The following is a 17,417-nucleotide window of genomic DNA, read 5'->3' as shown; positions in this document are numbered from 1 at the left end:
GGGTAGCTCCTGCTACATTACATATGATGACACACAGACTCAGGGTGGAATCACACTGCTAATTTAATCATTTACAAGTGTAATAAAATCATAGAAAGAACTCCAAACACTTCATGACTTCACTTTTGAAATCAGACTCTCAGCCAGCCATCTTTTCCATTGAAGTTTAAAAACTTTGACAGAAGCATTAATCAATGTTTAGCCAGCTTGTTGAAATAATAAGAGTGTGAAACAGGGACAGGTGAGACATGATGATGCTGGAGGAGCGCCTTCAGGAAGTTTGATACTCTTGAAAATAATATACAGTGGGGCAAAAAAGTATTTAGTCAGTCATCAATTGTGCAAGTTCTCCCATTTAAAAAGATGAGAGATGCCTGTAATTTTCATCATAGGTATACCTCAACTATGAGAGACAGAACGGGGGAAACAATCCAGGAAATCACATTGTAGGATTTTTAATGAATTTATTGGTAAATTCCTCGGTAAAATAAGTATTTGGTCACCTACAAACAAGCAAGATTTCTGGCTCTCACAGACCTGTAACTTCTTCTTTAAGAGGCTCCTCTGTCCTCCACTCGTTACCTGTATTAATGGCACCTTTTTGAACTCGTTATCAGTATAAAAGACACCTGTCCACAACCTCAAACAGTAATTCTCCAAACTCCACTATGGCCAAGACCAAAGAGCTGTCAAAGGAGACCAGAGACAAAATTGTAGACCTGCACCAGGCTGGGAAAACTGAATCTGCAATAGGTAAGCAGCTTGGTGTGAAGAAATCAACTGTGGGAGCAATTATTAGAAAATGGAAGACATACAAGACCACTGCTAATCTCCCTCCATCTGGGGCTCCACGCAAGATCTCACCCCGTGGGGTCAAAATGATCACAAGAACGGTGAGCAAAAATCCCAGAACCACACGGGGGGACCTAGTGAATGACCTGCAGAGAGCTGGGACCAAAGTAACAGAGGCTACCATCAGTAACACACTACGCCGCCAGGGACTTAAATCCTGCAGTTCCAGACGTGTCCCCCTGCTTAAGCCAGTACATGTCCAGGCCCGTCTGAAGTTTGCTAGAGGGCATTTGGATGATCAGAAGAGGATTGGGAGAATGTCATATGGTCAGATGAAACCAAAATAGAACTCTTTGGTAAAAACTCAACTCGTCGTGTTTGGAGGAGAAAGAATGCAGAGTTGCATCCAAAGAACACCATACCTACTGTGAAGCATGGGGGTGGAGACATCATGCTTTGGGGCTGTTTTTCTGCAAAGGGACCAGGACGACTGATCCGTGTAAAGGAAAGAATGAATGGGGCCATGTATCGTGAGATTTTGAGTGAAAACCTCCTTCCATCAGCAAGGGCACTGAAGATGAAGCGTGGCTGGGTCTTTCAGCATGACAATGAACCCAAACACACCGCCAGGGCAACGAAGGAGTGGCTCCGTAAGAAGCATTTCAAGGTCCTGGAGTGGCCTTGCCAGTCTCCAGATCTCAACCCCATAGAAAATCTTTGGAGGGAGTTGAAGTCTGTGTTGCCCAGTGACAGCCCCAAAACATCACTGCTTTAGAGGAGATCTGCATGGAGGAATGGGCCAAAATACCAGCAACAGTGTGTGGAAACCTTGTGAAGACTTACAGAAAACGTTTGACCTCTGTCATTGCCAAAAAAGGGTGTATAACAAAGTATTGAGATGAACTTTTGTTATTGACCAAATACTTATTTTCCACAATCATTTGAAAATTAATTCATTAAAAATCCTACAATGTGATTTACTGGATTGTTTCCCCCATTCTGTCTCTCATAGTTGAGGTGTACCTATGATGAAAATTACAGGCCTCTCTCATCTTTTTAAATGGGAGAACTTGCACAATTGGTGGCTGACTAAATACTTTTTTGCCCCACTGTATGTGTATAGCAGTTTTATATCTGAATCTGGCAGCACGTGAAAGAAGCAGAGTTATAAAAACAACAACAGAAGTCTCATTATCTGGGATATTTGGTTTGTAATTATTAGCCTTCATTATACTGTTTAGCTGACATGACAGGGAATGAGTAGGAAACAGAGAGAAAGCTAGAGGGGAGATACACACAAACACACACACACACACACACACACACACACACACACACACACCTGCAGTCGTCCGATGGCCACTAGGCAGTATTTTCCAGTCTGCCCTGCCTCAGTGTCTTCTTCTGGTATAGTCATACCTGAGGAACAGAAAGAGAGAGACGAGGGTGTGAAACAGAGGCAGACGTTCTTCTTAAAGGTGATTTGTTTGGCAGTAGCTCAGACTGTAGGGTCGCCGGTTCCAATCTCGATCTGACCATAAATATAAAAAATACAGGGTGGAAAGTAGGGGTGGGGGGAATAATCGATACAGCATAGTATGGCGATACTTTGCGTGGTGATATTGTATCGATACACAACGATATTTTATTATATAGACTATTCATATTGCAAATCCAATTTCAAGTTTTTGGTATCAATTGCTTTTCCAATCCACTACATGGTGCTGAGCTTTCTCTTGTGCGGTCATGGCCATGGGTAAAGTCAGTGGGATTGGCAGGAAGTTAGACCAAACAAAGATGGAGTCAGTGAGGAGAGAGAAATCAGAAATGCGCCATATATCGTATCGCAATTTTTAGCATATCCTAGAATAGCAATACTATCGTATCGTGGCTCAAGTGAAGTGATTCCCACCACTATTGGAAAGGTTGCTTGAGAGGTGCCAGATCACCTCCTAAACACTGGGTGTCCTCGAGCAAGGCATCAAAACGCCCAACTGCTGCCGGAAACCAGCAGCCTTTTATCTCTGACACCTCTCCATTAGCGTGCACGTGAGTAATGTGTATCGGTCCGGTGCATGTGTGAAGTTTACTGTCTACAATAAAAGAGTTGGAAAACTAAAAGTTCCCCTTGGGGATAAATAAAGGCTCTTCTTCTGAAGTCTATCCAGCTCATTCTCAGTGGGCTGCTTGATCTTGGCAGCAGTGAGGTCACCTCAGGCTGACTCTGCTCCCCACTGATTTATAAGAACTGTTTTCACCCTCAGGCCTCCACACAGAGATACATCTATCACAATACAAGACCATCAGAACTGTTCCACTATTTGTGTATTCTTCAAATAATACATCTCAGTAAGTGCCAGTCCCAGCAGCAGTGGCTTTGTTCTCTCACAGATATTCTTCAATAAGGATGAATTATACCAGAGTTACTAATCCAATCCAACCAGCTTTGTTTATATAGCACATTTAAAACTAACCAAAGTGCTGTACATCAATAAATATATTAAAAAGCAGCATAAATACATTCAGAAAAAACTAACGTGTTTTAGATTAGTTCTCAACTCCTGCCGGTGCTACTGAGCTTTTTCTTTTATGAGTGGGTTCTTTATTGTGTTAGTTCTTATGCACATAGGCTCATACATGCATGCATGCAGGTGGTTATCTAAGTATTTTTTTTAGCAAGTTAAAGGCATCCTGAATTATTAGCTCTATAGGTCTTAGTATTACATGTTGTCTCACCCTCAACCATGTCAATTGCTCTAGATTGCTTCTATGTTGTTTCTAGTACAGATGCAGGGTCTGATGTCTGTTTGTCTCTGGTTCATCTTCATGTGTGAATTATAGTGTATTTTATTTTGGATAGTGCCAAATGTTTCATCATGAACTTCCATACTTACATTTTAATGGATTGTTGTGGGCAAAAATCAAACAAAATGTGATTATTTTGTAATGTTCTCTCTGTTTTCCACTTCCCCCTGCCAGCACTCTTCTTCTTTACCACAGCACTGAGTCACTAAGGAACATGGAGTTTGTGCAAGTGAAAAATGATTTATGCAGCGGGATGTGACAGACAAAGGAAAGTAAATGCTAAGTTTGAACACGGCGGGATGTGTTATCTCTCCTCTGTGTTTTAAAAAAAGCAGCGTAATAAACAGTGGGAGCAGCTTGGTTTTGAGACAGCGCTGACCTTTACTTTACCCGCTTCATAAATATCATACCAGCTTCCCCTTAATGACATTATTTCTGAGGGTAGGTTGATGACAGGCTGAATATGAATCTATTCAAGCAGTTAACCGAGAGATTGAGTGTGAGGACAGACGCTCCACTCGGTAACACAAGGCTGAACAAGGACATTAAGCAGAGGAGACTCTTCTCTTTGTCCTTTTCATCCAGGCCATTCTTCTTTCCTAGTCCTGCTCGTCTATGGCCAACTTTTCTCAAATCTTTCAGACATTAGTGTTTGCTACAGGCCATGGCTACGGGCAGATAAACCCCAACCACCCACTCACCACTTCAAACACCCTAGGGATTTCGGCGGGCACTGAAGCAACATTTTCTTGTTACCAAACTGCGGTACTGTAGCTGCCATGTCAGTCTGTGACGTCATTGGGCCCCAAAAAACGTTTTCCCATTGACTTACATTGGGAAAGAGACTTGTGTTAATCAGCATATTCAGAAAAAATCCAAATAAACTACCCAGATATACACTTTTATAGCCCTTATTTAAATCGTTAGTGTCTAAAAGTTTAGCTTGAAGCCGAATCAAGAGTTATTTTCCCCCTCCATTCATTTGACAGAGCCAATGTTAGCAGATTGGAGGCGGGGCATAAGGAAAACCCAAGTTAATTTGCTTTATGGGGATGATCCGGTATCTTTTTGCATCTCCAGTCGCTCCATTTTTGGCTTCATGCGCAACTCTCATAGGAATGAACGGAGCCCTGCTCTCGCTGTACCCAGTTCTCTTTCAACATCCGTGAGGGAATCCCCATCACCTGGCTCACCAGCACTCCTTACCCACCTGGTGTCACGATCTTAGTTATTGTGTTTAATGTTTCCTGTTTTATTTTGACCTGTATTCTCTCTGTGTGTCTGGTTTTACTTCCTACCTTTGTGTTTTTTCCCACCTTTGTAATGTCCCTGATTGTTTCCAGCTGAGTGTGATCTCCTTGCTGCCCTTGTGTCTTTACCTGCCCACTCCAGCTGTGTCTCTACCTGCCCCCTCCAGCTGTGTCTCTACCTGCCCCCTCCAGCTGTGTCCTCTCAAAGGTAATCCGTCCAGTCTCTACATATGCCTCTCTGATTAAGTGTTCTTTGTCAATCTGTCGTCTTCTCCTTGTGCTCCTGCCCTTGTCCCACATGCCCTCCCTGGTTTGTACCTGTTTAATTTGACTTTAGCTCTTTGTCTAGTCACCCTGTTAATGAGTAAAACTGTTGTTTATCAAACATCCAGCCCGCAGACTCATTTTATGTGGCCCACGAGTTTTCAAAGTATATAATGTTTATTATACAGCTACACACCGCTTTACAGAAGCTTGTTGCCCATAAACTACATGTCCCTCAATTCATTTCGTTTTGTGACATGCGCACTGTAGCGACTTCAGTCAGTGTCGAGTAAGGCAGTGAGTGACAGAGCTTAGTTACAGCGGCACAGCGACACCAAACACGGAGCAACTTCAGCAACCGAGACAAGAAACACCGGAACCAGAACCAACAGACGGCTGATCTTCACAGAATGACCCGCTCTGTTAGAGTCAGTCCGATGTCGCTGCGGCTCATTCAGAGACACACATGGATTCATGTTTTTTTTTTAAACATTACGGTTATTTCCACTTTTGTGATTTGAGAAAGACATGACGTCTTGACTTGCAGCTTATGAATTTGTTTTCTCTATATTCAGACGATGAATACTTGTAAATGCGTGTGTAAAGTTTGTGAAGGCAAGAGGAAAACTCTCGCGATCACCGTCTCCTCTCTGTTCCTCCTCCCCGCCCCTCCTCATCCCTGACAATAATGAGTGACAGGTGGAAGTAACACCCCAGGGTCTGGAACAGGGGGTTTCAAAGTCTTGGCTTTCAGACTATTCAAATATTGCAAAATTCTAATTCTAAATACTTAAATAGTGATTGATCTAAAAATAATAAGGCTAATTAATCTCATAAATTCATGGGTTTTATTTAACAGACAGAGAAATGTCAGTGTGCACCCACATACAGTATTTCTGTCTACATGCACCATATGTCAGTGCAAAACTATGTGTTGATGCTACCAAACTCATTTTTTAAATACATTGTACAATTGTTGTAGTTGTTGCATATTTTCCCTTGCAATTATTTCCTCTAGACTTCTGCTTTCAGATGTAGTTATTACCAAAACCAATAATTATTCAATGCAGAGGCAGTTATGTAATATAACACATTATTTTATACACATTATATATTTATATTGTCTTAAAAGCCAGCCCTTTGAGTGCAACCATAATGCTAATGTGGCCCGCAATGAAATTGAGTTTGACACCCCTGATTGATAGGTATGTCTTTGAGTTAAACCATTTTTAATTTTTATTGTATTTTATAAACTACTGACAACGTTTCTCTGTGTTGGAATTCAACAGACACGGAAATGGCTGCAGTACATGTAGAAATTGAGATTTAAAAAATATATGGAGTGGTCTCTTTATTTTTTACAGAGCTGTAACATTTAGGTATACTTGTATAGTAATGGGTCGGACTGGGTTTTGGCAGATACCCAAAATAAAAGAACTGTATGGGCTATAGGCTGAAAAGAATGTGATTGAATTCAGATCATATCAGCCTATCCATGAACCTTTGGTAACATATACTGTAATCCTGGTCTGGAAGATCCCGGATACACAGAGGACCCTACACATCCAAAGGCCCGGGGAACAGCCTATGGAAACACAGAAAGCTCTGTAATTATGTCCACATTGAGCCGGGTGCTGTTCAATTTGCGCTTATCACGGAGCGGACATTTTCATTTGCTGAAATTCCTTCCACTTAACGAGGACAGTTTACAATAAAACTGTAAGCCTCCACAATCTCCTCTCCACATGAAACAGAACCATGAGTCCTCTCCTCAGTCAATGTGCAACGTATCTGAATCTGCAGCGAGCGACTGCTTCATACATCTGCCCGGAACCAGTGCCTGTGTCTCCTCATCCCCCCCCCGCCTGCCAGAGCTATTGTGCCCAGAACATTCCGCAGATTTTATTTTCAGTGCAAGAATGTAAACCATGTGTCAATGATTTCAAAACACATATGGTGCCTGTGAGTGTGTTTGTGTGTGTTGAACCGAGGAATATTCCATGTCACATCAAAGTTCTAAGAGGCCATTGAGTTGTGTGGTACTTGAACTTGTTGAGTTGCATCACCCCACTTTAACACACCAAGGGGGGGCCTCCCACTCCATCTATGTAAACACTGCGTGTGTGAGTGTTTGTGTGCAAGTCAGAGAGGGCATCTGATGAACTACATACTACAGAATGGAATGGATGAGGGTATGATGCTGAGGCTGCCTGAAGTAAGCACTAAGGCTTGGGGAGTAATAGATTACATGTAACGGGATACCGTAATCAGGATACAAGGGAAAGGTAATTGTATTCCCTTAAAAAAAAGCCTTATCAGATCACTGTTACATTTTTAAAAATGTGGTTTAGTAGCAGCGTAACAATTATACAATACATATTTAAATGAATACTGATTTATCATGGTAGACGTACTGCCTACATGATCTTTTTGGATTTAATCAAGGCTACTTTCATTCTTTTATTTGAAATATCCTTGTTTAAATACAGTAGGTGGACTGATTTATTAAAATGAATGCATTAAAACTAAAGCATTTGTAAAATCATTATGGGACACAAACTATACATCATACTGAGGAGATTGACCAGTACATCACAAAGTGCACCTTTTTTTACAAGTGATTATAAGTGAATGCATTTTTGAAGTGACCCTCCCAACCCAGCCGTTTATATAACAGGCACATAGTTCCTCTATCATCTCTGTTCAACAGATTCTTCTGCTCTGAAATAATCTGCTCTTCTTAACTTTAAGAGAAGAGAAATCCATCAGGATGGTTTCAGTTGACATTTGGAACGAGTTCAGTAGGTACTTCCAGCTTTTCTGAGTTCTTTCCTTTTCATATTCTCCAAAAAAAAGCGCTCTGACCTTTTAACCCTGACTGGAACGCTCAGCCCTAAGCCCTATCTATACTACACTAAACATGTTAATCATTAAAAGCAGCTAAATTAAAATAGTTTCAATGAAAGAAATGTAGTTAAAGCATATGGATAAATACTTTGGGACCATTCTCAGCAAAGAATGAACCCACATATAGAGTCCAATAAACTGTGTGTACTGAGGGTCAATCATGTGTTTTCAGGATCTGACTTTTAATGCAACCACAATACTTGCTAGTCGGACTAATTTATTGTTAGTTGAATATTTTCATGGGAGTTTCTGGCAAATAAAATGGACTACCACTACGCTAAATTACGGCTTGTGTTGATGTATTGAGTGTTGATCTGTATCTGTCTAAGTGCGTTTAGTCCCATAAAGTCAGTGCACTTGGTTTACTCAACCCTCAAACAGCGAGGAACGTTATTAAGCAGGTAAAAAGGAACTGTACTCATTGTCCATGGCTTCACCTGGTTTGAGATTTTTTAATTGTGTATCTGCAGGTCAGTAAGACGGGCCGGTAGAATTGTTGGCCTGGTTACAGGAGAGCTTCAGGAAATATCTTTGGAAGTTCTTATTCACGGTAAAACAGATGTGTACTCTGGCTGACTGCGACTGCTGCTCTTCAGAAACTACAAACCCTTCAGAGCCACGTCTAAATCCTCCATGGGGAGTCCGCTTCATGCTCCAAAGATAGATTCTGGACCGGGTATTATCAGTACTAATCACAGTGTGGGGATGGGATCACCATACACAATATGTGCCGGGAAGAGCAGCGACTTCAGCCAAACCTCCTCCAGTTTCACTCGATAACAAATGTGAGGAATGCTGCCCGGCAGATGCATTTTTAGGACATTTAAAGACAGCAAGAATGCAAACAGCTCAATCTGAAGTGGTTTCATCAGAGGAGCAGGAGGAACACCTGGCGTTCCTGGGACGTTCAGGCTTGTTGTTACAGCAAACAATCAGAACTATCAGTCGGGAAATCTATCAGCCTGCAAAAACACCGCAGCAGTCACATTCAGACAAAAATATTTAATGTTTGCTTTACGCCGTAAGTGAGCAGGCTTTCCAAAAAGCTACTCTGTATCCTGCTGCTGCACTGTCACACCCTGGATGAGATGCAGAGGCCACACAGTGTGTTGTGGATCTGCGGTTGAATTCAGGTTCTGATCCAGAGCTGTGCACGGCTCATGGCTGCTTCAGGTTACAGCGGCTTTATGCAGACTGAGCAGGCAGGGGCTGTCAGGTTAAGCAGGGATAGAGACAAGAGGGTCCAGTTCAGTTTGTTTGTGTATGTGTGTGTGTGTGTGTGTGTGTGTGTGTGTGTGTGTGTGTGTGTGTGTGTGTGTGTGTGTGTGTGTGTGTGTGTGTGTGTGTGTGTGTGTTTGTTTACCTGCAGGGGGCCAGGCTTTGATGTAGCCAGTGCAATGCACCACAGAGTACTGAGCCTCTCCTTCTTTTGAGGGTCCAAGGCCATTCCTGTCCATCAAACAGAGACATAACAATGTTTGTTTAGTCCTCAGAAACAGTGTTGCAACCACTATTGCTGGCTCTTTATTCCATCATACTTCAAGTAGTAACTTCTAAAGCTGTGCTCTCACTTCCCTTTCTTGTAAAGAGAGTTATTTAGCTCTCTCCCCACTGAAATCTGGAGACGGACACAGAGGATGCTGGGTAAACCAAAGAGAGGAAGGAGGAGAGTTAACTCCAGATTTATGGAGAAAATTTGAAAAAAGACATGTCTCGCCCTCGCATGGGCAACCTAAGAACACTCACTAGGAGTCCGATGGAAAATCTAGAGTGTAGTTTAATGTGTTTACGAAAACATGGCTGCAACGATTCCAACAAAGGCTTCCAGACTGTTCCGGTCGACAGGGATTAGAGCTTCATCATGAGCCTGAATCTTCATCACGAGCCTGAGTCTTCACACAAGTCTGAGTCTTCCCCATGAGCCTTAGTCTTCATCACAAGCCCGAGTCTTCATCAAGAGTCTGAGTCTTCATCATGTCTTCAACATGGGCCTGAGTCTTCATCATCAGCCTGAGTCTTCATCACGTCTTCACCATGAGCCTGAGTCTTCTTCGTGTCTTCATCATGAGCCTGAGTCTTCATCACGAGCCTGAGTCTTCATCATGTCTTCAACATGGGCCTGAGTCTTCATCATCAGCCTGAGTCTTCAGCATGAGCCTGAGTCTTCATCACGTCTTTACCATGAGCCTGAGTCCTCACCATGTCTTTAACATGGGCCTGAGTCTTCATCATGAGCCTGAGTCTTCATCATGTCTTCACCATGAGCCTGAGTCTTCATCACGTCTTCACCATGATATCATATTTATTTATTTGATTCTAAATGGTTCATCTGTCACAAAGTTAATCTCTAGATAGATAAATAAAGTATTCTGATGTCTTTAAGGCTCATCTCTCTCTCAGTACCAGCCTTTACAATACAAGCACCTTTGCTTATATACAGAGTGTGATGTGTGGCTACTATCTGTTCCAGTACAGTGTGTCTAAAGTGTGTCAAAAAACTGGTAGTGTCAACAATATTAGAATGACATTCTCAAGATATTATAGTTGATAAAAACCATGGTTCCTGTACCTGTATCTCTTCCTCATGTTGGATAGTCGGTTTAGGGAGATGTGATCCAGTGGAGCACTACCGCACCTGCACACAAACACACAACAGAGACACATGTGTAAGAGACATTCAAGTGGTACACAATACCAGCAGATGAGTAGGCAGCACACACACAGCTGCTTGACAAAAAAATAAGAACAATGCTCTGACACTTCTCAATGATCCCCTCTTTACTGAAGAACAGATCATTTTCTAACTTGACCTCCAGTCTCACAAACACTGTTCCACTGAGAGCTCATTTGTTTTTAAAAGATGAAAGATATATTTTGTTCAATGGAGTTGCAAAATCAAGATTCCCCTCATTTCACAGATTCAGTCTGAATGATGCTATTTTGGGGATGCTGGGTTCATGACCCCATACATTTTCAACTTCACAATGTCTTTGAGCAGAGCTTTCAACTGTGGGCTGAAGGAGGGAAAGAAGGAAAGAAGAAAGAATCCTTCATTTATGCTTCCCTTCGTTTAGGAGGAGGAAGGAAAGAAAGACCAAAAGAAAAGGAAGAAGAATGAAAGAAAAACATTGAGAAAGAAAGAAGGCAAGGAAGATTAGAGAAAGGAAGGGAATAAGAAGGAAGGAAGGAAGGACGGAAGGAAGGAAGGAAGGAAGGAAGGAAGGAAGGAAGGAAGGAAGGAAGGAAGGAAGGAAGGAAGGAAGGAAGGAAGGAAGGAAGGAAGGAAGGAAGGATTGAAGGAAGGAAGGAAGGAAGGACGGAAGGAAGGAAGGAAGGAACGAACGAACAAAGCAAGGAAGGAGGAAGGAAAGAATAAAGTAAGGAAGGAATGAAGGAAAGGATAGGGCAAACAAAGAGGGAAAGAAGGAAAGGAAGGTGAGACTCAGGAAGTGAGTGCTTCCAGTTGGACTTCCTCTGGGGCACGAGTTCACAGTCAGAGCTTTCTGTTTCCTCGGTCTCGTGGTGGAGCGTTACATAAGCCGGCCTGGATCTAATCATAGCTTCCAAAAACCATGTTTTCCTCAGATGTGTTTACACTACGTGACACAGAAGTGGTTGCGTTTCAGTTTACTCGCAGTCTCCTTCAAAGCGTCCCGGCAGCATGTTGTTTAAATTATGCAGGGCCTGAAATAGCAACAGAACTGAAGAACATGGCGGTCCGACACATTCCTAACAACAAGACACAGGGGCTCTCGTGCGGCTCACAGGCCTCTGAGATGGATCAGGACCAGAGAAGGATAAACCCAGCGCATCATAGAGAAAATGGAAACGTTTCTCTGATGTATTCTGTAGCCAGGTAATGTGATGTCCAACAGACGGCAAGAGTTATTGGAATAGAAAGCAGGCCTGCTAAAGCCGCTCTCATTTTTCAGGGCTTTTTGATTGATTTCTGCCTGATCTCAAGACAGTCTGAGGAGCACCACACTGAAAGAACAAACGTTGACTTTAATTACATGTATTATGTCAACATATTTCACATAACAGTATTAAGTTGGTTGAAAGCAATAAGATTAAGTTTAAATAAACAATATTAGGTTCTACTTAATATTATTGGTTTCAACTGGCCTGATACAGTTATGTGAAATCTGTTGACTTAATACATTTAATTAAAGTCAACCTTTCAGTGTTTTCAGTGTACTGGGGTCAGTCCTGATGTTCAGCAGGTTAGAAAAAAATCATAAATCCTGTCTTGAACACTGTGCTCAGAATCATCATGGCTGCCCCCGATTACTTCACATTACATGTGTCATAACATGTTTGGAATTCAGGACTCGTTATCTGGATGTTTACGTCAGTGCTTTCCGAGCCAGGCACAATGCTAATCATTCTACCGTTAGCTAACATATTACTGCTGACAGATAATAAAACACACAGTTTAATTCTGACCTCCAGCCAGTTGTGGCGGAAGAACAGACTATCTGACCTTCTAAAACATGTCCACATCCAGACTGATTTAGCCTTATCTTTTATTTTTTACAGCAAACAATATATGAATCTCTATTTTGTTTACCATCTCTTTCCTATGAGATCAAATTAGATCACTATGTCAGGAATAATATGCAGTGGCCAGTCATTATAGGCTAAAGGAACTCCAAAATGGTGAGCAGGAAGAGGTTAGCAGCATATAATAACACTGCTACTTACTAAATCAATCAATGATTTGCCACAATATGATCACTATGTTAACAAAGGAGTCCAATTGAAGCATTTCAGGCAGGGGGGGGGGGGTTCCCTCTGTATGGAACTTTGGGATTTTAACATCCACTAAAACCTATAAAACACACTACAGGAAGGAAAAAAAAACAAAAAGCATAACAGGGCCTCAAAGTGGTATCTGTAAGCTAGTTTCAGCACTCCAATGTACATACCGATGTGTTGGATACATATTTTATCAACATTTAAGTATTAGATCTCACTTTCTATTGGCAGATATCAGGTATTAAGGGCTGGGCAGAAAACACATGGCAACAATCCAACATTTTCACATATATTCAAATCATACAACATGTAGTATATAATCTTGATTTAAACTCCTTCCTTTTGCCCCTGCTAGAATCGTACTCCTTCACTGCCTCCGACTCCCCCTGATAGTTCTGTCTACAGAATATGATTAATAGTTGGAATAATAGCCTGAACAGCAAAATCAATCACACATGAAACCCTTTTGTGAGGGCTGATTAGAAAGAGCTCAGCAGGACCCTTGAATGTTCTGTGTAGGCAGCAGCTAACAGAAACAAAACTGCCATTCAATCTTTTGTAAAGGTCTAATGGCTGTCACTGTGTGAGCTGCACACTGCTGACTGCCTGCCACATTACACCCCCCCCCCTGCTGTTCACCGCCGGCACCATTTCAACTCGCCTTCAAGTCAAGTGATTCCCATTCACCGTTGCAAGGCAGATGTCTCCATACATCAGAGGCTCTGTTTGTTTTGATCATTTATCTGAATGAGTCATTAGCTGAATCATTTAGGGACATGGTGGAGGTGAACACTGGCGCTCTCAAAACACAACATCAATGACAAACTGTGAATTATGACAGGCTTCATGATGACCTGAACGTAACGCTACTCCTGATGTTCCAGGATGTTGGCAGGCAGAGTTACACACACATGGGAGAGAGTCATAGGTTGTGGTGGAATTGTCAATTTAACTTAGGAAGGTTCCTGACTGAGGAAAGTGACCTGGAAGTGTTACCAATAATAAGAGCCGCTCGGATTCTCTAGATCAGCAGTTCGCAACTTGAAGGCATTGCAAGTGGGCTACCAAATAATTCTTGATTTGTGTGGAAACATTTCATCATTAAGATTTTTATTTGATTTTTAAAGCCATTAGCAAGCGTACAACGTTTAATTTTGTTTCGTTGCAGTTATTGCTTTTCCTTGTATTTAAATGAGTTGGTTCTGGCTGAGCCTACATGCTGCATTTACAGCATCTGTACTGATGAGTGCAGGCCTATTCATTTAATGTACTTGTTTTGGTTGATTTACCGCATGACATCATGTAACATATGTGCAATTGTTATATATAAGAATGCATTTCTCAATGAATGAAAAAGGATCTAAAGTTTCTTAAACTTGTTTTCATATATATCCGTTAGTTAACCAGATAACTCTCATTGACATTAAAATCTCTTTTCCAAGAGAGACCTGGCCAAGAAAAGCAGTAAGAACAGTGTTACAACAAACAATACAGGCTGACGAATACAACACAAAAAGACATGGTAAAAAACAGTCAGTATAGAAATAAAAGACACTGTTGAAACATAATAACTGGCATACTTTTAAGACAACTTCATTTAAGGGTTAAAAGAGCAACCAAAACCACCAAGAGTATGTTGTTCCTTTTCCTTTAAAATGCACTTGAACTCCCCCACAGTTATAGAATTTGACAATTTCAGCTCCTTCTGTACATTATTCCAAGCAGAAGGGGGTGCAAATTTGAAAGCTTTTTTCCCTAATTCAGTTCTTACTTTTGGAACTAACATGTGTATGAAGTCACCAGAGTGTAGGCCTAACAAGTTATGCATATAAAGCAAAAGGTTGTATTTTCATACAATAATTGTGTTACGTGTGAGTGAGGACAGTCTTCTTCCTAATTCCTGATGAATTCTCGTTCAAATATTTCCTTAACCCCATGACGTTTTGTAATAGTGGTTAGGAACTGATATTTTTGACTATTCAACCGAACCCTAATATGGAGTAATGTCATTATTGGTGTCACCTCCGCCTCAGTTGTCTCCTCAACCGTAGTTTACAAGTTTAGAATCTATCACCCCCAAATCTTTCAGATGATGGTCCCTGAGCAAACTATTATTAAGTGGGGCCCTAGAGTGTAACAACTGGTCATAAAAAGGTTTGAGAAGCATTTCTCTACAGTTTCCCGATGGTTTCAGGTGTAACTTATGTTACCAAGAGGACCTACAGCTCCAGATATAATTAAGAGACCACTGCAGCATTATCAGTTTCTCCGGTTTTACTATTTATAGGTTTGTCTTTAAGTTTATTGTATTCTATAAACTACTGACAACATTTCTCTGTGTTGGAATTCAACAGACACTGGTAGGGCTGCCATGGATGTAGAGTTTGAGATTAAAGAAACATTTGGAGTGGTCTCTGAATTTTTTCTGGGGCTGTAGGTGGCCGATCAAAACTGTTTAACAAAATAAATCGTTCCTAAAATCAAAATTAGGGCACCATTATTTAAACATATAGGCTAATTCTTAAACTAAATATGTCCAGCTGCTTGTGAAAAAGAACATTTTAAGGTGGAATTATTGAAATACGGCAACGTGTTGAAGATCTGGAAAGGTAGGGGCTTAAGTTTGAAAATCCAAGATAATGAACACATGTTCACGAGTGTAGTTCTGAATGGACTGCTCACTGAGCCAAACACACCCACGGTCACACACACCTCATGCGGCAGATGAAGGAGCGTCGGGAGCCCATGCACATCCTCATGGAGGACTGCTGTCCCTCCTTCTTCACCGTTCCAGTCTTCAGGTCCAGAATCCGTCCTGTGAACACAGAGAGCAGAGCACATTCACACAGGGCACAGAACCATCAACACGTAGACAGGGAGAGAGGCATTTACACATTCAAACTGTGAAGAGAAAAACCTGCAGAAACACCAATTCAGTGTGTGATCAAAGCTAAAGCTGTCTCAGGATGAAGGGATGGAAGGAGGAGAAGTGTTTACAGCAGGACACACACCTCTAGCTGTGTGCTGTTGAAAGTGTGTGTTCTATCAGAGCAGCGTCTTTATTTCCAAAGTGTCCAAACAGTATTGTGACTGAGCAGCACATTTTATAAAAATATTGAAAATCTGCGATCTTTGAGGGTGAGAAATAGAAAGTGCAATTCTGGAACAAGCATTGCCACACAGAAAAGGAAGAGAGAAACTACAGATAGAATATGACCATGCCAGCCATACAGTGAAGGAAACAAGTATTTGATCCCCTGCTGATTTTGTAAGTTTTCCCACTTACAAGGAAATAAACAGTCTATACTTTTAATGGTAGGTTTAAAGAATATCAAAAAGAAATGTACATCATGTTTTGCAAGGGGATCAAATACTTATTTCACACAATTAAATGCAAATCAATGTATATCTTTTATATGATGCACATTTCTGGATTTTCTTTTTGTTATTCTGTAAACCTACCATTAAAAGTATAGAATGTTTATTTCCTTGTAAGTGGGGAAACTGATAAAATCAGCAGGGGATCAAATAGCTATTCCTTCACTGTGTTATCTGCACACATTCCCTATTGTTTTGTTGGTGCCGTTTATATTCCTCCTTATACAATCTTTTAAAACCCTTTCAAGCTTTTTCCACCTGTGTGTTAAAAGCTGAGAGTAAAAACTATACTTATAATAATGACACACTCTAAAAATCTATCAGTTAAGGTTAGTAAAGCTCAGCCCATAAAAGCCCAGTTTCATGTCTTCGGGGGATTTAAAGAAGAAGTGTGTAGTGTACCTCGGTTCTTATTCTGTTCTATAAAATCAACCTCCAGCCTCCCCCGCCTGCACATAACCATCTTTCTGTTGGAGTATCCTCTGAAACAGAACATGTGTGTTTGAGAAGCTGACATAAAATACAGTCTCTGGGCATTGAAGCAGCTCAAAACATTATGAATACACAGCAGCAGCTTTTTGCACACATGAATTACACGACAGATCTAACTTGATATTAGAATCATATTGGTCATATCAACAACGCTCATAGCATCTAGAGCAGGGGTTTCCAAACTATAGCCAGGGGGCCAAATGCGGCCCGCAGCAACTTCAAAGAGTATACATGAATATGGCCCACAACTGAAACTTGTGCTTGTCTTATATTGTACTTCTTAAATATGTACACATATATTACCCAGTAGTATTCATGTGCAAATAAGCCCAATTTCCAATAAATTCAGTCAACTAAAGCTGAAAAAATCTGGATCTTTTACTGTATGTATTATTCATCATTCAACAGTTTTAGTTTTTGAAATATTTGTTGAGGTTCCCTGGGAAAAGTCTAGATCTCTCCTTACTGACTGTTCTTATTACTGTGGAAAACTCTTCCAGCAGGTGCTGAGGGGGCCTGAACACAGACGGCAGGTTTCTCTCTGACTGTAGTAGCCTCTGACGGCTCACACCAGTGTATGATTCTGCAGCGACGCAGACCTCAACCACAACCTCATCCGAGAGGTACAGGGCAAATGCACTAAATGCATTGTACAAACCTCTGGCTTCTGGGTTTGTTTATTGGTGGTGATTTGCGTAGCTAAAACACACCCACCAGTGCACAAATAACATCTGGAGGTTCAGAGTTGGGCTAACTTCATAAGTAGACTAA

At 41.3% G+C, this 17,417-nt stretch overlaps 1 protein-coding gene across 6 annotated transcripts in view; it reads right to left on the bottom strand.

Annotated features, from left to right (window-relative positions):
• arnt2 (aryl-hydrocarbon receptor nuclear translocator 2) overlaps window positions 1-17,417 on the bottom strand; it is a 55,265-nt gene that overhangs the window by 17,205 nt on the left and 20,643 nt on the right. For all 6 annotated transcript variants that reach the window (XM_063881619.1, XM_063881620.1, XM_063881621.1 and 3 more), the window contains 4 exons: window positions 15,489-15,591; window positions 10,588-10,653; window positions 9,382-9,467; window positions 2,135-2,211 (listed from right to left, as the gene is read on the bottom strand). In XM_063881619.1, the coding sequence (XP_063737689.1) occupies window positions 2,135-2,211; window positions 9,382-9,467; window positions 10,588-10,653; window positions 15,489-15,591 (332 nt within the window). The remainder of the gene's footprint in view (window positions 1-2,134; window positions 2,212-9,381; window positions 9,468-10,587; window positions 10,654-15,488; window positions 15,592-17,417) is intronic.

The sequence above is a fragment of the Eleginops maclovinus genome, chromosome 4, assembly GCF_036324505.1.
Source record: "Eleginops maclovinus isolate JMC-PN-2008 ecotype Puerto Natales chromosome 4, JC_Emac_rtc_rv5, whole genome shotgun sequence".
In the NCBI taxonomy this organism is placed as follows: Eukaryota; Metazoa; Chordata; class Actinopteri; order Perciformes; family Eleginopidae; genus Eleginops; species Eleginops maclovinus.
This window is presented reverse-complemented; position numbering and strand designations above follow the sequence as displayed.